We start from the raw sequence: 24,627 nt of genomic DNA on the forward strand, positions 1-24,627 counted from the left end.
AATTACCAGAAATGAAAGTACAGTGAAACATGCTTCAAGTTGATTCTGCAGTTGATACTTGAATCGTGTCAGTTTACAATCAAATAACTAAACATTGTTAATCTCAAATGGGTTCTGTAATCGCTTGGGCAATCGTTCGCTAAATCTGAATTGATCGTTGAAAGATTGAAAAATATAATGGACTATCATTATATATTGCTTTCGTGTGTGAATAGAACACTGGGACTGGTTTTGATAAGGTCTCCTCTGATTGCACAATTAGTGTATGTTAAATATGAATTCTATTTCTTGTTTTTTTCCATGTTTTATTGTTGTTGTTTTTAGCTATACGCTTCGCTTACATTTACAAATAGTTTATATGTATATTTTTAATATATACTATATATTCTCTACAACATTTACGCTCGATTCTCAGTGTGTCTATGCAGTAAAAGCTGGTTTTACTTGTTTCTCTTTCTCTCGCAACGCATCGCATCGTATCGCTTAATATAGGGACTCTCGCGTCTCTCGTCTCTCCGTTTTCTAAGTATTTTTTGTTTGTTTGTTCTAGTACTCGTATAAGCAACCCGGTTCGTTTTTTTGTTTACTTTTCTTTCGTGAATAGTAAGTTATATTATTGATTATTTATGCGATCGCACCTTTGCGCCGCTTGTAGTCATTTGAGTAAAAGATGCTGCTAAATATCCGCTAAGAGTACACTTACATATATAAATAGTTGCGGCTTATGTATGGTATATGTTTAGAGCGGGCGGGCTAAATCGAGAGAGGGGAGGGTGGCTTACACACAGTATAGCAATAACTAGTTTTACCATTATTTATTTACTTTACTTTTTGCTTTCGGGGCTTAACATTTAACACGACGAGAAAAGCTGGAGAGAAGCTAGACTTAACTCGGGTAGGGGGGCTTGGCAGGCAGCCTGCAGCGGAACTGAGAAACGGGCAGAGATGGGGGCGGAGGGGGATTGGGGTGACAACAGTTATGAGGCTAATAGTAGTACTAGTAGTAGTATTAGTAGTAGGGGGGAGGGGGGAATAGTAGATAGAGTTTTCGGCTTAAACACCCTGTATTATGTGTGTACGTGTACGTGTGTGTGTGCACGATGTACGGCTAGCCTTAATTTACAATTGGACACGCATGTGGATCAGCTCTTCTACTCTTCTAGTTACATACAATTGCGCTCTGCACAGCAGGTAAATAACACTTTTGAGTATATCATTCAAATATAGTTAGTATTCATGTAATCATATTCTGTATACAATACATTTTGCAACTCTATAACTGTATGCGGTATATGTGTATGTGGCATGCATATTGCACTATTCCTCAATGGCTGGTTGACTGGCTCGCTGGCTGGGCTGCTTGCTTGCTGGCTGACTGGCTGGCTGGCTGGCTGGCTGCGGACTGGTGGCTGGAGACTGTAGCATGTTGCTGCTAGCTGCGACTAGCACGTATGCACCCTTAGATGATTCTGCAGGGTGCTCTTCTGCCGGAACTGCTTGGGGCAGTAGGAACAGTTGTAGGGCTTTTCACCAGTATGGATCTTCATGTGATTGTTGAGCGTGGCCACCTGTCGGAAGTTAACATCGCAGATCTTGCACTTGTATGGCTTCTCACCCGTATGCGTCTTGATGTGATTGACCAGGGTGCTCTGCTGTGAGAAGAAGCGCTGGCAGACGCTGCATCCAAACGGACGGTCCGGATTCTCGCCCTTCAGCATATTGATATTGCCCACCATGGTGATGCGACCGGGCGGCGAGGCGGCCTGGAAGTGTTCAGACTTGGTGTTGGTCTGAAAGTGCTCAGATTTGGCTGCCACAGCAGCCACATTACTAGCTACCACAGAGCTGACCGTGGTGCCGCTGTCCAGAAAATGCAGTAACGGATGATGCTCCAGCTGGATGATGTTGGGCGTTGCACCATGCAGATTATTGGGCAGCAGTCCGCTCGTCAGTTGCTGCGTGCCCGACGCCAGGGGCAATGGCATCGAGTGATCCACTGCAATTGCGGGTTGCGGGTTGATTCGGTTGATAGTGGGGTGGTGTGGTAGAGTTGATCGTTTTGATGGTCGATGGTCAGATCGGATCGGAGTGGAGCGGTTTGCATGCGTACAAAATTTAAATAAAAGCTTCGTTAGGGAAGAGCGTTAATGGTCAATGCACACAGTGATAACAGAAAGCGGCTCAGTTGTAGGGCGAACACACAAGCGGCTCACCTGTGGCTGTGACTGTGCCGCCTGGCTGCTGCTGCTGCTGGGATGCCAGATGCGTGTGCGTCTTCATGTGGTTGGTGAGGGTGCTCTGCTGGCGGAACTGCATGTGGCAGTAGGAACACGTGTATGGTTTGTCACCCGTATGGATCTTTTTGTGATTGGCCAGCGTGGCCAGCTGGCTGAAGGACTTGTCGCACGTCTCACACTTGTACGGCTTGGGATCGATGTGCGTCCGCTCGTGATTGTGCAGCGTGCTAAGCTGCGGAAATCGTCGCTTGCACACGCTACACTGGTACGGTTTCACCAGCTCCTCGGCCGCCGGCGAACTGTAGCTGCCGGAGTATAGAGTCTTTGAGATTTGTACGCGCGGCATATGCTGCTGCTGCTGTTGCTGTTGCTGGTAGGCGTTGTGCATCTGATTCGCCTGCGATTTCCTCATCTTTCCAGTCGTCTGCGGCTGTGGCTGATAGTTGAGTAGTGACGTCGGCGTGCTCGACTCTGCCGCTGTGTGGAGAAAGAGTACGGCAATGGGACATGGGTTTTTAGTTGTGGGTTGTGTTCATTGGGTGTTGTTCCAGGTGTTGTTTCTTTAGTCAAAGACTCTGTCTATCACTTACCCTTATGCGTCTTGATGTGATTGATCAGTGTGCTCTGCTGCCGGAAGTCCTTGGCGCAAATGTTGCAGGTGAACGGCTTCTCGCCAGTGTGGATCTTCACGTGGTTGGTCAGTGTCGAGATCTGGCGGAATGCCTTGTCGCAATGCTTGCACTTGTAGGGCCGTTCATCGGTGTGTATTTTCATGTGGTTGCGTAACGTCGTCAGCTGCCGGAATTTGTTCTTACACACGTGGCACTGCTTCTTTTTGCGCGGATCGTCCACCACCGTCTCCTCCTCTTTGATGAATGTGTGCACCACCTCCTGCTTCATGGGCGGTATGGGCGTGTGATTGCCCCCGCTATTCGTTGTGGTCGTCGATATATCTAGCAGGTGGACCAGTGGATGTTGCGGATGGAGCATCGTCTGGTGGGTGGGATGCTGGATGGCCTGCACAGCGGTCAGTTGGTGCAAGGCGAACGGACTCTGTTGCAGGCTGGCCAGGGTGGTCGACTGTTGCAAGGCGTTTCCAGCGCCTCCACCACCACCCCCGCCTCCACCACCACCGCCACCACCACCACCACCGTGCGTTGCCAGCTGGGCGGGCGCATAGTGCTGATAGTTGGCCATGGCAGCTGTCGCAGCAGTTGCATGATTCAGATGCATAGTTATGGGGTTTGCCTCACCGATCTGAGGTATTCGAAAAATCTTCAGCTCCAGCTAGTCTACTTTGGGTCGCTTATTGTCTGCACATGAAGGATGCGAGTGGGATGCGCGTTATACAATTAAATGGAAACCCCGCAGCCATTTGCCACCAGAGAGCCCCACCACACTCCGTCGTCGGGTTTGTTATTTTAGCTGTCTGCTGCTGCTGCTGCCGCGACCTGCCCTGGCACCTGGCACGTCGCTTCCACGTATGCGTTATCGCACGCAATTTGGTAAACACTTTGTCCTGCACAACATGCCACACAGTTTGCACAGTTTTCGCGAGTCGTAGTGCTGCTTTCTATATGCTTTATGCAAAATTTTCAGGCCACGCTCTTTTTGTATCCGTATCCTTATCAAAACAAAAATGACTGGCGTGGTTTTCCAGGGCCTCGGCGCGAGCAGAGCTGCATCGGTAGTGGTCGCTCGCCCACCGATAGTGTATATCGAATAGTCGTACCAGGGCTGCACAACAAAAAATGTGTGCATATCGGGCACATTCTCGATAGCAACTATCGCTTACAAAAATATCGTACAGTCGCAAATTACCATTGTGTGTTTTTATTTAGATTTCTGTGTTAAAAACAAAGCAAGAAACGGCAGGTATTCTCCAAAAAATTCAAGGCCTTCGATATATTTGCCATCAAAGGCTTAAAATTTGCTTAATCATGAGCGACAACGAGCCGAATGACACTGAGGAAGCGGCGATCGCATCAAAGGAGGCGGATTCCCCTAAAAATGCCAGCAGCGAAGGTCGGTTTGGCATAACCAAAAATTCATTGTCACAACTGCTTTCGTTTTGTTACATTCGTTGATAATTTCAGAAAGTCTCACTATGGATAAAATAGGTTTGTTGCTCGCAAACACTTTGAATATTAGTCCCGGTTCCTCATCGAACACGGAGAAGGTATGGGCCACATGTGCATTCTGTTTGAATGCAATGCTGATGCAGTATTGATTTATTGCAGGTCATTCCGGACCTGACATTCAAGGGCCTCGCTGACCACTGGCGTGAAAAGGGCTTCAAGAACATTATTACCATGGTTGGTGCTGGAATATCCACATGTAAGTCAACCGAGTGAACCGCTGTCCACGGACCGCTTTTACATACATATGTTGTCGCCCCTTTAGCCGCGGGCATACCGGACTTTCGCACCCCAGGCACGGGACTGTACGACAATCTGTCTAAATATAAGCTACCGTACCAGATGGCCATATTTGATTTATCGTACTTTAAAAAAAGGCCCGCTCCCTTCTTTGCCCTGGCGAAGGAGCTGTATCCCGGATCGTTCGAGCCCACTCCATCTCACTATTTTATACGCCTTCTCCATGAAAAGGGTCTGCTTCGTCGCCACTACACGCAGAATATCGACACGCTTGATCGGCTGGCGGGCATTCCGGAGGCCAAGTTAGTGGAGGCACATGGCACCTTCAATACCAATCACTGCACTAAGTGCAACAAAGCACATGACAAGGCGTGGATGCGGACGGAGATCTTTGCAGATCGCGTGCCCAAGTGCACAGCGTGCAAACACATCGTGAAGCCAGATATTGTATTTTTTGGTGAGAACCTGCCCGAAAAGTACCACAGTAGCTTGGAAAAAGATTTCAAAAAGTGCGATCTATTGATTATCATGGGCACCTCGCTGGAGGTGCAGCCATTTGCCTCTATGCCACAACATGCTGGACCTCGCTGTTTGCGGCTCTTGATCAATCGTGATGCCGTGGGACGTCCCAAATTTAAAACCTGGATGGAGCACCGAGGTCCCGAGTATCTGCACTACAACAGGCCCTACAACACGCGTGATGTGGCCTACATAGGTGATTGCGATGCTGCTGTGCTGGAGCTGGCCAAAAAACTGGGCTGGGAGGACGAACTACAGGAGCTCATCTCCACTGAGCGGAAGCATTTGGCCGAGCTGGCATCGGCCGCACGATGAAGAGTCTGCCTCTACCAGTAGCACCAAGAAGCGTGCAAAGCACTAAAGAAGCGCTTTTATAGATAAATCTCTAGTTAAGTTTGGATAAGCGTGCAATTCGTATACATGGGACATGTAACATATAAACGGACAAAGGAATGTGCATCAAATCTGTGTCTGTGTCTAGTTAAAGTCGGACAAGGGACAAGGGTATTGGTGTTATGTATTCTTCAAAGTACACAGGAAAGGTTTGAAAGCTGCTTGGGCATAGACACAACGAGCAGATTGTTTCTGGTGAGGTGGAGATCACTCGAGATTGTTTCTGGTGAGGTGGAGATCACTCGAAAGCATTGGATTCCAGTCCAAAAGTTCTAATAGAAAAGGTCTGTTGGAAATAACAATATTGTAACGAATGGACAGAGAAAGTAGCCTATGGTTTAGGGTTGTCATGCAGTTGACTGGGAATTTTGGCAATATTTAATATTCGCTCAGTGTGTGTACCTGCCCCTGTACCACTCTTGAGTGGCCACTAGCCGCTAATCAAGCAGTGCCAATAGCTCTGTCGTGGGCGATAAATCAGGTGGAATGCTAGCCCATAAACGTTAAGTGGGTTTAGTGTTTGAGACGTTTCACCATCATACAAATTTCTCGCAGACTGGACCTTGCCGGACTGAGTCTACTTTACAGTGTTATGGACTGGTGTTATGGTGTGGTGGAGTGGATATCTGCAGATATATCGTAATTGAATTCCAATTCAACGACTAGAGTTTGGTTAGCTGTTGGCGATGAGAGGACGATTTGCAGCAGCTCATCCACACATTGAGCGAAAGCTGTTGGCCAAGCAAGCAGGAATCGGTTGCAGTTGCACAACAAAAGCTGAGCATGGACTCTGCCCCCAGCAGCTGCAGCTGCCGTGGGAGGACGAGGCTGTCTGGTAGGGACTAGTTAATTTTGGTTTGGAGTGCAAATCGTATGGATGGGACATGTATAAACGGACAAAGGAATGTGCATCATGGCTGCTAAATCCCGTGCGTTTCATTTCATTTCGTTCTTGCTCGTTTCCGGCTTTCAATTATTCAAGTGCCATTTGTGAGCCATTAGCGTTAGCCTGGCCAGGACTAGATGCCGGGTGGCGGCAAGGGGCGGGCTATGGCCGAGGTCCCTTTTAGCTGTGCCACCGAAAACCGCAAAAACTGATTGAGTTGCTCTGCCGTTTCCGGCGCACAAAAAGCAGAAACCGCCAACAAAGGTTAACTCTCGGACATGGTTGTGTTTCTGTTTCAGTTTCTGTGTTGCAGCATTTGCCGGCTCTGATTCTGATTCTGATTCTGTTACAGCTGCCGCGCCCCTCTAACGTCATCAACCGCCGTTGTGGGCGTTGCATGTGGCAACCTAACAGAATGTTTGTGTGGAATGCAGCTGCATCCTGATGCCCAGCCTGCCGCTGCTGTTCCCTCTGGCTGCACCAACTTAATGACTCACAATCTGTCCCACAGATAAACACATACACACGTAGAGAGATAGATGGAGAGAGAGTGAGAGAATGAGAGAATGAGAATGAGAGAGAGATCTACTCATACTCGTATGGGTTGCTGGTAATGAAGCTTCTGCGGTGAATTGGCCAATAGAAAATACGTACGGGTTTGCACTAATTAAAACCCAGCCGGAACCGGGACAGCGGGTAACCCTCCTGCCCAAGTGGGGCAGCTCGGGAATGCAGAAACAGATATTGTTAATCGCTGTTAGGGTTGGATGCTGGAGGTAGCTGCACAACAGGAAAAGGAAATCAGATGCAGCAACGGAAATATTGATGGCCTCGCAATTTGTTGCAGTTGCCCCAGAACTTGGGCAATTAAAGCTAATGGCCCCAAGAACTTGTCTATGTGCAATTTTCCAGAGTGTTTGGCTGTCTCTACTCCATCCTGTGGCTCATACACTCCAAAATTGAGTCAAGTTTGCCCCCAATATTAACTTGACTTGACTTGCGTCTTCTCTTCTCTCTCTCCAATCCAATCCAATGTGGAACGCCATTAAGTGCACTCCATACACACGCACTTGATGATGCCAGAGAGGTGCTGGGCGTGGGTGGAGGGGCCATATTTATGTGAACATGTTTCATATTTGTAATCAAAATGATTCCCACCCACCCCCGGCTTCATCTAATTCCCACTCAGTGGAGCCTGTTCATCAATGGCATTGAAACAAAAGACGAGTATTCCTTGTAGGGACATTCCTCGATGTCATCACCGACAGCTGTGCTCGCGCTCTGATATTGAATTCTTGACATGATTGTTCCGAGGAGCAGCAGCCAGCACACAGCTTGCTATCGAATTGATTGCACCCTCCCCACACACACACACACACACATACCCCCCCCACCAACGCATAGAGTTTAAAAGCATAGGAAATGTGGCATGGCCCCAAAACCACAAATAGCTGAAACGCTGCCTCTAATAAAGCAAATCGAAGAGATCTTCATTGATTGTGTGGCCCGCCCGAAAAACATCTTTGATGGGCGTTTATTCTAAAATATACATATGTATGTGTGTATGTATATGCATTGTTATCGTAGCATAAACGGAATCTTTATGAATATTTTATTATGGCTTTAATAAAAAGAAAAACCAGAAGGAGCTCTCAAAAACCGCTCTGGCAACGGCTGCCAAATGCTGTTCTGAAAAAGCAATTTGTGTCAATAAATGTGCGACAGGGTGTGTGGTGTGTGTGTGTGTGTGTGTGTGTGAGGGGGAATTGCATATGTGTGCGCATAATATCCTCATCCTCATCCCATTCCAGCCAGCAGCACCCAGCAGCTCCCATAGCATAATCGTCATAATCATTTTATGTGCATGTTGTATAGCTACTTTTGGGCGCATAAATTTTTATTTACGTCTTTGTCAACACAATGCTCCAAAAACGATTGAGTGAGTGTGCCACTTCCGCGCAACAAAATTAAAGTGCGATTTGAAATGATGCCCCCCCCCCCCTGCCTGCTAGCCTGCTTGCCACACACAGCCAAATTGGCGGTTTTCGTGGCTCCAAATGAACTGTGGTGGTATGTATAAAATATAGTACATATGCGCTGCGGCTTTGACCATACACTGAGGAGCAAGAAATGACCAAAAGATTGCAAGGAACATATTTTCCAGATTTTTTACTCTATAAGAAACATGAGCATATATATGATGGGAATATCTGTGATTTGATACTTTATTTTATTTGTAGAAAATAAATATAAATTTTGTTCAGTGTAGCATAATCATAATGATGGACACTAACCAGAACAGAAACCCATGCGAATGGTGGCCATGCATAATTATGCACAAGATCGGTCATATCATAATTCTTATAAACAAAATGAAAACCATCAATAAACAAAAACAAAAATTTGCAGGGTTTTGTCATTAGAGGAAGAGTAACGAATTGGCAAACCAAATAATTCGCATTGATTTAGCTGGGTTTTCGTGCCCCAAAGCGCTGTCCACTGGCAATGGGGATGATCCCGACCCCGACCCCGACCCCGACCGCATGCTGCATTGATTTGGACCAGGAAAAACCTCGTCAATGGCTGGGGTACACGGTGCATGGATGGTCAATTGATTGGGCAAAGCCAATCTTCAATGAATAAATGAACATTGGAGATGGGTCTGTGGGTGGTGCTGCGCTATGCTGTGCCGTGCTGTGCTGTGTGTTTTGGGGTCCGTCAGGTGCATCATCGAGTGCATTTAATTGTGGCACAGGACCCGCGCACTCCAACAAAAGGATTTTCGCTTTGTCTCCCTGCACCGACTGCTGTCACTGCTGCACCAACAGCAGCAAAAAACTTCTCAAAAATATAGAGAGGGTTACTCGTAGAGGGGGGCAGATGGGAAAATGATTTAGCCAAAATGGTTGGCAGTGGACACACATTTTTTTTTTGGTTGGTTTTGGTTTTTTTTTTCGTTTTCGTTTTGTTGTTGTGTCCGGTTTTTGTGGTTAATTGAAATTTTTCATTTGCCTCGTTTGCCTGCGACGGCTTTAAATTCATTTTGAATGGCTGGCTCTAAGCCCTGGGGCCTTCATGGCCAATTCCCGCCGGAATTCAGAATGCAATAAATTTCGAATAAAAACAACAGCAATATTACTCTGCGGCTCGACAACAAAGTGGATTATGTAATTGCATAGATAGATAGATACGTATTACGTATACGTATTTTGTATAGATAAAGTTATACAAAGTTATGGCACGCTGAGGCGGCTGCGACTGTGTAATCGATTTGGAAAAACAATTATCAATATTTAATTCGTTGGCGGTTTTTGTGGTCAACAAATGCTAATGAAATGTGGAAATCTGTTTAGATAAATAGTTAAGTGCCTGGGCAAAAAAACAATTATCTACACCAGCAAGCACTACACTGGCCGGGGATCAGGCAGGTCCTTGGAGAAATGGCCGAAATTAAATTCATTTAATTAAAGTTCTAATTTAGCATTGAAACGAAACGAAAAAACAGAGAGAAAGCGCAAAAGGAAAACCCATTTAGAGCGTGAAAGAAACTGCATTTTGCGATACATTTCCTCAGCCTTGTTTCCTTCGGCCGCTCTCACCTGTTCAGGAACCTGTGCCCGTGCCCGGCCCGTGCCCGGAACACCTTACCAACTTACCTTTCCGTACCTCCTTATCGTCCTGGCCCTGTCCTGCTCCGACATTGGTAATTTAGAGAAAATGTGAATGGATAGGAGAGAGAGGAGCATGGGGGGCTATGCTACAAGTATTTTGTACTCGTTACTTGTATTGCCTTTTCGATTTGCACTTTACACGCTTTCATTACACTTCGTTTCCGTAGTGGAAAGAGAGGCAGATATGCCAAAATAGAGACAGAGAGAGGAGAGAGTGAGAAGGGGTGAGTTCAAAAGGTGGGAAACAGGGCAAGAAATGGAAATACTTGACCCGAAACCGTTGCATTGTTAGCATTTAAACTGTTTCTTTGCCGTTGCGCTTCACTTGGATTGCACACTCGAGACACAGATATACATACACACAGAGTGAGAGATGGGACGGGAAGAACAGGATACCAAAGCCAGCGGAATCACTCAGAGGAGAACTCTATCCCTTGAGCACCATAAGACACGATTGTCTCTACCATAAAAAATAATAAAATATATTTGGGATATAGCTTAGAAATTATTTTGTTTTCTTTATTTTATAATTCAGCATAGTCTCATCATAGGGTCCCTGTTTTTTTTGGTTCATCTGTAACTTTTGGCATAGCAAACTTTCTCTGAGTGTAGTAGTGCAGGATAAGGCATTATCTAAATGCCCAACAGAAACATTTTGTTGCAGCTGGATCTGCAGCTGCCTCATAATCATCGACAGCCGAATCAACAACGGAACGAACACTCATCTTAACGTCAGTGCAAATGATTGCTATCCACCCCCTCCCACACTATCCACTCCCCACCCTTCACAAACCCCACTGTATGCCAAGCACCATGCAACATGCTGCCTTGACACTTTAAGCTGCAATTTCGTTAAAATATTTCCAATCGATTTCGTTGGTTTATCGCCAAGTTTATTTCCACTTTCTTGTTGTTTGCCCGTTGTTCTTCTCCCCCACCCTGAACTGCAGCCACCACCGCTGCCCCCCCTCCCTTCATACACATAGTGTACTGCACATTTTCCGTTTCCACTCGGGCAGATCTTACGGAAATGAAATGTGTTTCTATTTTAGTTTCGCCATCTTCTTTTTTATATTTTTGTGTGTATGCATTTACACGCTCGAGTGTTTGCCTCAAACTTGAATGAAAAGAAACCACAAGGAACAACAAAAAAAGGGAACCAGCAAGCTATGATAGAGGGTCGAATCGGAGATGCCCTTACAGATCAGCATTTAATGATTAAAAAATGATTTAATAAAAACAATTCAATACAAAATATTAATTCTACTAATTGACATTGATTTCAGCGTAAAGCAAAGAGAAGGATTTTTACAGACACAGACCAAGGGACCAACATAGCTTCGTTCCTTTCTTAACGAATAATACCCTCTGAAAGGGTATTAAAATCAGCAGCTTCCACTCAAGTTTGTTTACAAAAGCATGTGCAAAAATTGGAATATTCAATACACCCAGAAATAAAAAATAAAAAAAAAAAAAGGGAATGGCAAGTACAAATATCAGAAAAATACCAGAAGTCCAGGCAGTTGGGCCTCGGACCAAATGGCAAATATTTGCTGCAATACTCGAAGACCTGGGCAGACCTCACCACCACCAAACACCCATCAGACCACACTCAGCAATGCCAATCTGCATAATTGTGCAGCAACAAAATGTTGCAGAGGGAAATATGTATTTTCCACCTCACGCACTTGGCTGGCAAATGAGAATTCCAAGGACGGCGGCAGTAACAGGAGCCGCCTCATGGACATACACAGTGGCATGGATGTCGCAGCTAATTACCATGCAAATCTTTACACATTCTATCCCTGAATTGATAGAAGAATCTCCTAGAGGCCCCACTCAAACACATGCCATATGCCGCCTGTCGTAGCCTGTCAGCATTCAGTTGTCACAGGCGCCCATCATCAAGTGCGGGTGCGGGTGCGTGTGCGTGTGGGTAGGGGGGCTGTGTGTACTCTACGCAATGTGTGCATCTGGGCATCTGATGAGCTGTGCGTAATTGTTTCTGGCTTGTGCAATGAGTAGTTCAATCATTCAAACACACACAGATGAGGTGACCAATTCAGGTCACATAATTTGATTAAGAATCCTACACTCCGAGAAAGTGTTCGCAAAATCAAAAGTAAAATGCTCCGAACATCACTTAACTTAAATTCCTACTCCAACTACTTCTACTTCTACTCCTACTTAAATTTGTAGGCTTGGTTTTTAATTAGCTTTTGCCAGATTTTAAGGTTGAGCTCTGAATATGAATTTATTACCCCATCAATGATATTCCGCATTGATGAGCCAGCGGTTGATTGTTTGTCAAGCCCGTCGCGCTGAAAATGCGCAAGTGAAAGTGATGAAAAGGGAAAACTCATTTCCATGGTTCGTGTTCCCCCTGCTGGGTTCTGGCACATATTATGAAGTGGCATGATTTACGCCGAGTCCTTCATATTGCCATTGTTGTAGCCTTAGTTGGCAGGCAGCGCTTTCAAGGACTTTTGTTTTGTTTAGCATTCATTAATGCAGCTCAGCTCTGACTGTTGATTGCTCTGCTGCACACTTGCTGTCGTGACCGTGATTATTTACATATAAATAATAGGGGAGAGGGAAAAGTGCAGTTTGGCCTTAAAATTATAGCAATTTAAAGTTTTTTAATGCTCTTGCTGCAGTTCTACTTTTCATTAGCAATTCAAGTGCAATTTGGGCTAGCAAATTGCCTTTCCACCCACCCTCTAACCGGGCAGCATAAAGACGGAAAAGAATTTGAAAAAAAAGTTTAGCTAAAAATGCGCCACGCACTCTTTCCATCACACACAGAAACACTCTCTCTCTCTCTCCCTCTCTTTTGGCCATATGTTGCTGTTGGCCACTGGTGCTTGCGGGCCACATTGTGGTCGGTTTGTTGGCCAGCCAGCCTGCGGTGGTGCGGCTCCAGGCCCCGACTACGACTACTGGCTTCTGGCTGCTGGCTACGGGAATGCTGCCCCGATAGTTGCGTGTGCGAGGTGAGTAAATTCCATTTCTGCGGACAGACATGAAACCAGAAAAAGACCAAATAAAACGCTCACTCACTGGTCGGTCTGCCTGTGCCTCTTGATTAGTGTTGGTTGACTCAAGGCAATGAGCATTTTTTTCCCGTTTAGGATACCTAACTGACGATATTCTGACACCAGCGGGGACGATAATAAATTAATCGAAATGCAGAATTGTTTATTGTTATAAGGCAATAAATTAATAATTTTTATATTTATTCAAAGCGTTTTATTCCCTTTTTCCCCCTTTACTTAGTAAACGCTTTATCTGAATCCATTGATTGCTATCCAATGAATCATTTCAGAACAGATAAATACCGTTTCATGGATTTGTAATGCCACTGACTTTCGTATAGCCCCGGAATTGGCGGGATCGCCGCCCAACTTTCATGCCACCAATTGAGTGTTTAATTGCCCTTGGGGGCCCCGAGTGGATGTTGCCATAGTCACAGCCATGTGTGGATGTTTTTTTTTTTTTGTGGTTTTTTTTTGGGGGGCGTTGTTCCGAGCAGGTTGTCGGAGGCAATAAAATCGCCGCCTGCTGGGCACTCGAATGACCAGAGACGGAGTCAGACTCCCGTCGCTCGCTTTCTGTGTCTCCAGCTGGTTCCGGTCTGCCTTGCCAGGAGCAAATCCTTTAATCTGTCTTTCAATTTCAAATAACCCAATGGTTAAGCACTCCCACACACACACACACACACACACATTTCTGCAGACACAGAGCGAGAGAGAGAGAGAGAGAAACGGTCTGGTATGTCCGTTTATGTTCTCACATTGGCCACGACTGCGTTTGTTCCCCCATTCCTGGCCAGACCAATTGAATTGTTTCAATTGACACTTGGCCTAGGTCTGTGCTGAGTTCTGTGTCCACTATCCGCCGACTGCAGGGACGCTGGGGATGGAGCTTTCGGCTCGGTTGCTGCTTTGTTCGCATTCATAATGAAAGTCAGTCTTTTGGCAGCATTGTTGTCGCTAATTTGTGGCCTCGCTAATTGGCCCAAAGCCAGAGGGAAGTCGGTTCAGTGTTGATTAAGGGATCGAATGTTGCAGTCACCTCACATCGATGGGTTTCACTTGAGTGCCAGTGGAGTTGTTCTACTTGACAAACATCCCATTCACCTCTGTCTAGGCCCCGTCCCCCTGACCTGTCCAGAATTGTTTTGTGAATTATGCAAATATTGTAATGTCTTGTGTGTGCGTTTCATTAGGATAATGTCTGAGCAAACAATGCCCATTGGAAGTTTTGTAATGATAGCTAGACCAGCCAGACCATACCAGACAAGTCAAGACCAGACCAGACCTGACCAAAGGGATTTTCAATTACAGTTCGAGTTCAAATCAATTTGTGCCACAATCGATGCAGGGTCATTAAGTCCGAGTTCTATAAAGGCTGCATTGCCCTGAAATTGAGACCAATAGAGCGATAGGATGTTGCTCCAGCCACTCGTGATGCAGCTTAGCCCATTGCTGCGAATTATAAGTAAGAATTTAGTTTTTATGCCTCTCATTAAACCTAATCTCTTTCCTCTTTGCTCAGTTGGAGAATATTTTGCATCCTTTTCGTCCATTCTGATCGTTCACAACCACACCAGGAGCACAACTCTGCTGCAACTGGAGTACCTGAGATCTCTAGAGCTTGTCCTCAAAGAGTTAGATCAATCCATACTCCTGCAATGGATCAATGTGGCACAATTGAGTGACGTGGAGGAGGCCCTGGAGTGGCAGGTCATGGCCGCCGTCAATAGCAGCAGCACAGAGGTAGGTCTACAGAATCGAGGACTCTTTATCCTTCTTTATCAATTACCATAATACTCCTCTCCTTAAGGGTTTCATCACCATCCTGTCGCAGACGAATCTGTTCCTGCATGCCCGATATTATGCCACACGTAACGCCAATGTGCGCCTCAAGGATAAGCGGTATCTGTTCCTGTGTGAGGATGAACATCCCCGGGAGTTGCTGGCCATGGACATACTGCAGTGTAAGTCAAGTGGAGTTCAATGATGACGATGACCAGAGAGATCTCACATTTCAATTGAGATTTCCCTGGAACTCCTTGCCATACCCCAACATCAATTTAGTAGCTTAAGCGGTGACTTCTTGCCACCCCCCCGTGCTGGGGGACATGTCGAAACAAGACCGACTGGCAAAGTTTTCCATGCTCTGACACTGTGCAACACAAACAGGGAACGGGGCAAACCACCGCAGGACATTCGTGGCCAGTTGATCAAACTTTAGCACTTGCCAATAATTTCAACGCTCGACGGCGTCTTGTTCAATTGTAAACTTTGGCTTTTTTTCTGCTATTCGGCTTTCCCACTTGTTCCTTATTTGTTGGCTTTGTTTTCTCTTCGCTCTGTTTTGCTTGCTGCGACTTAATTTTGTGTTTTTTTGTTGTTTTCGTATTATTTCTTTTTACATACCCTGGTATTTATTGAGTGGCAAGAGGGTCACTTGACAATGTGTGAGTGTATGGCGCAGGGTAATAAAAAGCGTGAAGAAAGAGGGCGAACGAATGGTTCGTTGGAGGAGAGTTTGAACAATTAATATTATAACCCGAATATAAAACATGACAAATTTATATTGCCAGCTTTTTTTTTTGTGTTGGAAATATTTATTCAGTTATCTCTTTATTTGTGTGAAATATTTTCCATATAAGCAAATGGATTTTGTTGCTTTTTAAAACACTTTAAAAAAATTATTCAAATATTTTGTTCATATAATATTATTTCTGTATCATTTAAAGCGATTGCTTAGCACTTAAAATAAAATATTCAAATAATTCTTCAGTTCATTTATTTTCTTAAAATGTTATCTCTATATGATCTTCAAAAGATCTCATAATATAGGATAAATCTGTAGTCGATCTGCCCAAAACTAATGTCAGTTTTCCCCGCACATTTTTTGTATGTTTTTGTGTCTCCTGCTTGTTTGTTGTTTCTGCTTGTCCAACAACGGGAAATCGTTGTAATGCGCTTTAGTCTACCCACACCATCTGATGGTGCGGCCAGGAACAAGAGCCGTAACGGCACCAGAAAGAGGACCAGTAACAGGACCAGTAACAGCACCCCCCAGGCATAAAGAGGGCACATCGGTAAACACGAAAAGCACGAGCAATGGGATACCCAGAGATGTGTATGGCGATGTGCGAAATGGTGGAGCAGGAGCAGGGGCAGGAGCAGGGGCAGGAGGGGCAGCCACTTTGCCGTACCGCGACATCAATTTCGAGCTGTGGACACAAAAGTTTGTCGGAGCCTTTGGTAATTTGGATGCCGTGCGCCTGGACGCATTCTTGCCGAACGAAACTTTTGCCAGCCGGGTCGAACTTTATCCCAACAAGCTGCTCGATCTGCAGCGTCGCACCCTGCGCATGGGCTCCATTACTTATGTCCCATATACAATTACTAATTATGTGGTAAGTAATTGCCGGTTAAGTTTATATTTATCGTTTGTTGTTGCTACACCCCTGCGGCCCCTGTGGCATGCAGACTCCCCCATCCCCGGGAGCAGACTGGGCCACAAATGCCAGAGATTTGCACGCCAACATTAAGCAAAGCCAATTGGTTGGCTCCTCACACTCCTCACACTCATCCTCTCTGCCCCCACAAGTCCGTTCTGGCCACCATCTTCATCTGGCCCATTCACATCGTTGTCTTTGCATTAGTCGGGGCTCAGTGTGTGGACTCATCATGAATAAATGTCCAGTGGTTGCCTCATTGTGTGGGTGAGTGGGTGTATTGGTTGTGTGTGTGTGCGTGTGTGGGTGCTTAGTTATTTGCCTTTGTTGTCGTTGTGGGCAACGATTTTGGGAACTAAAATGTAAGCACATGTTGTCCTGTGGTCCTGAGTCTCTATGGTTGCCGAGGCGGTTGCAGATGCCAGAGCCGTTGTCAGGAGCCGTCTATATGATTTGTTTGGTTACACTATGTAACAATATGCCAGAAATATAGTTAAAAAATTAATTTTTTTTTAATACAGAATAAGCAGCATTTTATTACCCATTAAAATCTGTTTGGGCTAATTAAATTAGGTTTTCCTTAATTTAACATAGCTTATTTAATCAGCCTCTTTGTTATGATTTCAGTCTTAAAGCCATAGGTTTATTTTTCTTGTAGATATCGTACAACATTTATCATTGATGAGAATCAAAGTTACATTACCCGTTTAGCCAGAATGTGTACTGAGACCCCAAGCACAGGCACAATGTCTCGTCTTAATCACATGACAAAAGGCACTCGTATTCGCATTTACTCTCTAAAGCATACTTGTCTTACTTTTCGAATATTTTTGTACATTGGCCCACTGTGCCAGTCAAAATGGTTGCAAAAAATAAAGTTCTTTTGTTGTCAGTTGGCAAAAGTTTTGTTCGCACTCAATTGTTTGCCTTAAGGACATTTGCACATTTGTAAGCACACACACACACACACGGTCACGCCCATACAAACACTAACACAAATAGTAGCACACACACACACAGAAAGAGGTAGAGAGAGAGCGAGCGAGAAAACAGCCACAAGCATGTGCATGTGGTTTTGTTTGGGGCTTAGCTTTGGCTCTGGATCCAACATTGATTTAAATTACGTGTTTCCATTTAATTGCCACCCGATGAGGCAAGTGTCGATGTCCATTTGAATGGCCCCTCCGAACATGCCCAGGAACACTGGAGGTGTGTCTGTTGTCTCTGTGTGTGTGTGTGGGAGGGGCGTGGCCATAACAAGGCCATTAACGAAATTAGCCCAGACGCTTGATTGGCCAGCAATAGTTAACCATTAAGCAGCAGTTCCCCCCCTCCTGATCATCTTACACGGTCTGTATTGTACACGCAGCCAGCTGGTGGGGGCAATGAAGATCCAATTAACCCGCATGGGGCTAACCGTTCGATTGCCTACTATGGCGCCGAGGCCAATGTGATGAAGACCTTCTGTCAGGTGCACAATTGTCATCTGCGTGTGGAGGCGTGTAAGTTTGGCAAGATATAAACAAACTGACTGGGGGTCAAATCTTCGGGGGTTTTCTTACTGTTCCAGATGGCGCCGACAACTGGGGCAGCATCTATGAGAATGAGACAAGCGACGGCATGCTGGGTGACATTTATGACCAGCGGGTGGAGCTGGCTATTGGCTGTATCTACAACTGGTACGATGGCATAACGGAGACCTCGCATGTCATTGCACGCTCCTCGGTAACCATACTGGGACCAGCTCCAGCGTAATGGATTACTCTTAACCATAAAGTTAATTTTTCCAAGTAAAGTTTTAATTTTTGTAGACCCTTGCCCAGTTGGCGCACCAATATTCTGCCTTTCAATGGCCCCACTTGGCTGCTGCTCATCTTCACCATACTTATCTGCGCCGTCTCTCTGTATGTGATGAAGTTGACCAGCTATCGGCTGGGTTTTGGCAGATATGAGCCAGAATTTCATCATGTGAGAAAACTGGAGCAGTCCCTGCTGGACACATTTGCTCTGTTCATACAGCAGCCATCGGCTCCACTCAGGTGGGTGTTTCGAGTGGGCTTAATCTCTGGATGTTGTGAACTCAATGTTTCCTTTTTTTTTATTGGTTGCCCTGCAGCTTTGATCGCTTTGCCACTCGCTTCTTTCTGGCTACGCTCTTGTGTGCCACTATCACGCTGGAGAATATCTACAGCGGACAGCTCAAGTCGCTGCTGACAGTGCCCTTCTACAGTGCCCCCGTGGACACCATCGAGAAGTGGTCGCAGGCTGGCTGGAAATGGGCTGCCCCTTCAATTATCTGGGTGCATACCGTGGCGAGCTCCGATCTGCTCACTGAGCAGATTTTGACCAAAAACTTTGAGGTGCGCGACTACAGCTTCATGGCCAATGCCAGCTTCAGTCCCAATTATGGACTGGGCATCGAGCGTCTGGCCTCCGGGTCTCTTTCGGTTGGGAATTATGTGCCCGCGGAAGCGTTGGAGAATCGCATTGTAAGAGGAATTTTCTCACTTTTCTCATAGTTTTGGCTTATAGATTTTTGGTTGTCTTAGGTTCTGCATGATGATCTGTACTTTGATTGGACGCGGGCTGTGTCCATACGTGGCTGGACTTTGATGCCGGAGCTGGACAAGCATATTCTCACCTGCCTGGAGACGGGTCTCTATGTTCACTGGGAGCTGGAGGTAGCCATTTAAATAAGCCTAGTTGCACCTCTAACTAATCTGCCATCAATTTACAGAATGTTGTCAAATATATGGACAAGAAGGTGCAGGAAATTCTGCTGGATATGGTCAACGGGCATAAGGCGAAGGGTGCACTCAAGCCCCTAAATGTACACAACATCTCTGGGGCTCTGTTTGTGCTGGCATTTGGCTGCACCTTCGCTTTCTCAGCCCTTTTGGTGGAGAGTGCCATCTGTGGGCTAAGGAAAATCACATAATTTATCCATTTATGTGATCGTTGCTGCAATTCAGCTTAGTCCTCCCTCGCATTTCATTCTGGACGACCATGAGCACGTGTCACGGCAAACATCAAAATCGCACGCAAAAACCACAAAATCCCGGCTCATGCGAAGGAGGAGCTGTGCCAGTTCCCACGGCCAAAATATGACAGCAGTTTGCCAGCAGGGAATCGACATCGACCGCCGGCATTGTTGGCCGGCATGGGTTGAGCGTCACGGCCGAATGGCCAAGTGAAAAGTGAGCTCATCTCCGTGAGCATTTGGTCTCGATTTACGGGCACTATCGGGCTGCACTTGCCACGGACATGTGGGAAGAACTGGCAGGCGTTTTTGGACATTTTTTTTTGGGTTGTGTGGGGGATGGGAGGGTGGATGGAACTGTGGATATGCAAGCGGAAAATGACTTTTACCCTGTGTGTCGTGGTAATTGGAAAAGCGTTTAGTCCCAGACGAACTCAATTTCATTCCCGGCAACATTTTTAATGATGCTCTTAATTATCGCTGTGGGAAATTATTCATTATCACTAATTTGCCGCAACTTTGGACGGGGCCAACACACATCCACCCACTCACATGATGTGGGGCCACTCTAAGTGCAGCTTGGAAGTCTTTAGCGGCGTCTATTCCCTCATCCTTCATCATAGTCCGCTGCTCCTCCTCCACATTATACTCGAGTCTCTTCTGCTGCTCTCCAGCATCTGGTAGAATCCTCCTGGATTTTCGCCTGCTTCTGCTGCTACACCGTGTTCTCCGTAAATCTCACCTGCATATACCACCGGCTTCGCTCGTTAACACCTCGTTGCAAAGACAAACAAACAAACAAACCAAGAAGCAAACAGCAACTACAGCTACAGCTACATTCGGAGACAACGAAAACAACAAGTTTGGCCAACATGGCGGCTGTGTCATTTCCGTTGTCGTTGCTCTCGTTCTCTCTCCTTAGATTGCTGTCCAGAGGGTATCGTGACTTTACCAAGAAGTATGCAACTTGCAAGAAGAGGCATCCAAAAATATCTGTAAAAAGCTGTTTCCGGCTATGTGTCTGTTTATTTTGCACAGATCCTTCATCTGGCATCATACAAAATATTGAAATTAAATAGAATTCACTTTTCTTCAAATATAAATGTATTTTTAATATAGAAAACCCTTAATATAAATATAAAACACATTAACAGATATACTAAATTAAAGTTTTATGAAATATATTTAATCTAAATATAACGAGAAGGAACGTGTGAGTCGCTTCTGTGGACGCGACTCTACTTTTATACCCGTACTCAGTCAGTATATAAATTTGTAAGCTTTTTTTGCACATCTGTCATCTACATCTAACATGTTGATTTTACATCTGAAATATAGAAATCTGAAATTATACTTTATACAAAATATAAGTAAAAATATTTCCATTTTAATATTTTCACTCTCTGTGGCTAAATATTTAAATCTAAGCGAACTACTTGATTCTGAGTGTTTTTTTCTTTGGGTGTAATTTTTACTTAAGATTTATTTATGTTTACTCCGATGATGTGCCATTCAGTCAAAGGCTTAGAAGTGTATTCCATCTTTAGCATTCGAACATAGATTTTCTGTTTTTTGTTGCCGTTGTTTGGTTTGCTGGTCCATTCCACCAGATTTTGCATATTTCCGTTCTGTGTTTGGAATTTTTAAGTGAGTGCGCTCAACTTTGTCTGTTGCTGCTGCCGCTGCTGTGATTGTTGCTGATTTGTGGCTGCTAATGCAGCTGTTTGTTTCCGTTTGTTAGCCTTCACGGGCTGATGTTGTTCCTGTTGGAAAGTTGTACACGACTGTTGCCCCTCCGGGACCTGACAGCTATATGACAATATTTTTTTGGGTTCTGCAAAAGTTTCAGCCGGGGATTGGCCCCCGAAGTAAGCTTTTATCTTTTGTCAAAGGGTTCAATAAACTTGCTCGAAAATCCCCTTTCCAAATACCCGACTTAAAAAAGCGACCCCAACAGCCTTCCCTTCCGCTACTTTGTGGAGAGTTCATAACTTTTGCATTTGCACTTAATTAAATGACTGGGAAAATGGAATATTTTTCACATGCAATCAGCGCAACCTGCAACGTCTCAGATTTTAACTTAATTTATGGCCCACAGCCAACAGGCGATAATTGAAATTATATAAAAGGCGGCGGCAGTGGCGGTGGCAGCGGCAGCACCGGCGAAAGGAGTTTGCTGTAAATAAAATAAATCTGTGCGAGGCGTTGTCGTACCCGTTGAAAATTTACGCGCTCTGATAAAAGTCCTGTCCAACAGTGAGAACTGGGGGGATACAGCGGGAGCTTTCGGGTAGATTGGCACGTGCAACTGCAGCCAGACGACAGCACCGATAAAATATGAGCTCGAAGAGGAGTTTTGGGGAGGGGGCTGGGGAGGCCATGCAAGTGGATTTGCCTGTTCCATCTGGGGCCAGAGGTTGAGGCCTTTAAATTGAATTAGCATCTGCAAAGCGAGGAATCTTATGAATTTTTAATGGTCGCATCCTTTGGAAATCGCTTGGGCATGAGCCATGGAATTCGAATCGATCCAATTAGGAAATCGGTATATTTTTTGCTCTGCATAATTGCCTGTGTTTTGTCGCTGTATGACGGTAAGGTTGCCTCAACAACGGCGGCGTCTATGGCTCTGCCTCATTATCAACTCAGTTGTCGTAGCCGTCGCTTCTTCTCCCTGCCTCTGATCCTTCCCCAGCCCCATCCGTCCCCAGTTTTAGCTGCCTATCCTACCATCTTTAGCGACAATTTTTTGTTCCTTAGACGCCGGCAAATTTATCGCTCATAATTATTTCATTTTACAGTCTGCTGAAGTTCTCAGGCAAACGACCTGGCTGGGACGCCCATTGGCAGCGTGTCTTTGACGTCCTTTTAAATTTGAGCCATTTGTTTGTTCTTGTTCTTGTTCTCGTTTTTTGCTTTTTTTGCCCCATATCGAGGGGCTCTTTCATATTTTATGAGGTGTTTGGTATTGGCTTCTCCATAAAAGTTTTTGGCTTAGTCTAATGCTGCTTAAAAGGCATTACACAAATGCAAACTCTCTCGCTCCCTCGCTCCTGGACGCTGGCACAGTTTTCACATGTTGCAAGTCGTTATTGTTCTACAACCCCCCTCTAAGCCGGGACTTTCTTCTCCACCTCCTGTGCGTATGAGTGTGTGCTGGTGGGCGGGTGTTAGTGAGATGCAAGAGAGGAGAAGAGGGCGCCAATCAACACACTTGACTACGCGGCAGGTCGCGGGTGTTGCCGTTGCCCCAGCTCTGTGCTGCATTAGCATAATAAAACAACCGAGGGGAAAGTTTTAGTCCAGGATTGCACTGTTATCATGCAACAACTGACATACCCAGTAGCAAAGGATAATACAATCCAACGAATACGTTTCGGGCATGAGGTAAATTATGCCAATATCCTTAGACTTTATTAGGAAAACGATATTGAGACAGTAAAGCTTTTCTTTATAAGATATATATACTGTACGTCTTTTTAATCGCACTCTTTTTAATCATGATGCAATTAATAAGTCATTTGATACGAAGATTATGCACTAAAATATATGTACACCTAAACACCTATTCATGAATAAACATTGGCATACAAATTATGAAAAAATGTAAGCAATATTTTACTCCAGATGTTGGAGTATAAAAACTATGGAATCCGCGTTAATATTTTTTGTCATTATATAAAATAAGGGCATATAGCACATACATTAAATATACATACCTACATACCTACATACCTACTTAAACAAGTACATATATCACGTGAAAACGTCTAGGCAAAGAGTCGTATTATTTATCTATAAATTAGTAGTAAATCCTAATCAAAGTCCAAGTTATTTGCTGGCCTAATTTAAAGGCAAAACCAATGTACCTCACCATTCCACAGGGTATTTTATACATCAAAAGCGAGACCCGCAAAAGTGCAGAGCTGCTTTGGCAGGCTTTACGATGCAGGGGGAAAATACATTGCAGCAGTAGCAACAACAAAAAGTTTTAGTGTGGCGGGGGAGTCGCCTCAAAGAGGCAATAGTCGGGGGAACAATTAAGCAAACATGTACATACATATATATGAACAAACTACATACATACATGTGTATGTTTGTGTGTGGCTTAGTGTGTGCGAATTTGGGTAAATTGTTTTGCACTTAGCTAAAAAGTTGGCTACCAAATAAATACAGTTGCGAAGCGGCTTAAACTGTTATCTCCCGTGTTGTTTCACTTAGATGCGTTTCTGGGTTGGCAAAACATCGAATTGGGGGCGGATCCATTAATCACCAGCTGAAAGCCAGGCGCCGGCTTACGGATGCGCTTCAAAACATCGTCAGTTGAAGCATTGTAGATTGAGGGGGTGAGGCGGCGGATAGGTGAAATCATAGGCCAGCTATAGACACTTGTGTAATTGAGGAATTACACTTTGAATGGCAGGTTCTGTCTCTGGCTTAGGTCTGGAATCCACAGAAGGGGCTAAGTCGGACGAGTGACAACAGCCGCAGACAAAGTCAAAACATGCAGAAGATGGAAGAATGAAACGAATGTGTCCACAGATTCCAATCTGGATGGAGCTGGAGCTGGGGCTCAGTCTGTTGGAGTAATAACAGAAATGTAAGTGGGCTCAGGCCATTGACTATCGGAATCACAAGATAAATTGCACTTTGCCGGGGATCTATGGCTTCAAAATGAAACAGGGTCTAGGCTACTCCAACTCCTGCCCCACAATAGGCGTACCAGTTTTTTTCCACGCCAAAAAAGAGTTCGTGGAAGGTGGAATACGAGAAGAGAGAAGAAAAATTGAAAGAGAACCAGAGATGAGCATAAAGGCAAGCCGTGTCGAAATGCTGCTGACGTTTCACATTCAAATGTTGCAGGCATAGAAAAATTACAAGCAGTCGACTCTTTTTTTACTCTTAAAATAAATTCAGGGGTGCCACAGACTGACCGTCAAGCCAACGGAGCGCCACAGCATGCCGTCTCGGTTGGTTTTAAAATCTCTAGGACTATGACTAGAGATTTGGTTGAATTCACTGCTCAAAGAAATAGTTTATTGGATATTTTATTAAATTTTTACTTTATTTGCATTAGAATAATTTAAGATT

The 24,627-nt window shown here is 45.0% G+C and overlaps 3 protein-coding genes across 5 annotated transcripts; 2 read left to right on the forward strand and 1 right to left on the reverse strand.

Moving 5' to 3' along the window:
• Positions 1–291: 291 nt before the first annotated feature.
• LOC111077204 (gastrula zinc finger protein XlCGF26.1) lies at positions 292–3,992 on the reverse strand. 3 transcript variants are annotated; one of them, XM_022371387.2, is made up of 4 exons: positions 2,828–3,992; positions 2,214–2,714; positions 1,839–1,996; positions 292–1,763 (listed from the first exon to the last, which is right to left on the reverse strand). In XM_022371387.2, exons 1-4 carry the CDS (start codon positions 3,468–3,470, stop codon positions 1,443–1,445), a joined length of 1,623 nt encoding a protein of 540 aa, XP_022227079.1. In that variant the 5' UTR covers positions 3,471–3,992; the 3' UTR covers positions 292–1,442. The 3 variants fall into 3 exon arrangements, with proteins under 3 accessions (XP_022227079.1, XP_022227078.1, XP_022227080.1); XM_022371386.2 differs by having other exon boundaries at positions 293–1,996; positions 2,828–3,989; XM_022371388.2 differs by lacking the exons at positions 292–1,763; positions 1,839–1,996 and adding an exon at positions 2,051–2,126.
• A 55-nt stretch (positions 3,993–4,047) lies between these two features.
• LOC111077205 (NAD-dependent protein deacetylase Sirt2) lies at positions 4,048–5,596 on the forward strand. The gene is made up of 4 exons (XM_022371389.2): positions 4,048–4,262; positions 4,334–4,416; positions 4,478–4,574; positions 4,641–5,596. The coding sequence occupies exons 1-4, from the start codon at positions 4,178–4,180 to the stop codon at positions 5,447–5,449; spliced, it is 1,074 nt and encodes a 357-aa protein (XP_022227081.1). The 5' UTR covers positions 4,048–4,177; the 3' UTR covers positions 5,450–5,596.
• An 8,936-nt stretch (positions 5,597–14,532) lies between these two features.
• On the forward strand, positions 14,533–19,497 carry LOC111077214. The gene is made up of 10 exons (XM_022371398.2): positions 14,533–14,584; positions 14,642–14,862; positions 14,930–15,083; positions 16,084–16,517; positions 17,929–18,061; positions 18,130–18,310; positions 18,371–18,598; positions 18,676–19,048; positions 19,109–19,240; positions 19,297–19,497. The coding sequence occupies exons 1-10, from the start codon at positions 14,533–14,535 to the stop codon at positions 19,495–19,497; spliced, it is 2,109 nt and encodes a 702-aa protein (XP_022227090.2).
• The last annotated feature ends 5,130 nt before the right edge of the window (positions 19,498–24,627 follow it).

Source organism: Drosophila obscura, unplaced genomic scaffold (genome assembly GCF_018151105.1).
Source record: "Drosophila obscura isolate BZ-5 IFL unplaced genomic scaffold, ASM1815110v1 contig_150, whole genome shotgun sequence".
NCBI classification, from domain to species: Eukaryota; Metazoa; Arthropoda; class Insecta; order Diptera; family Drosophilidae; genus Drosophila; species Drosophila obscura.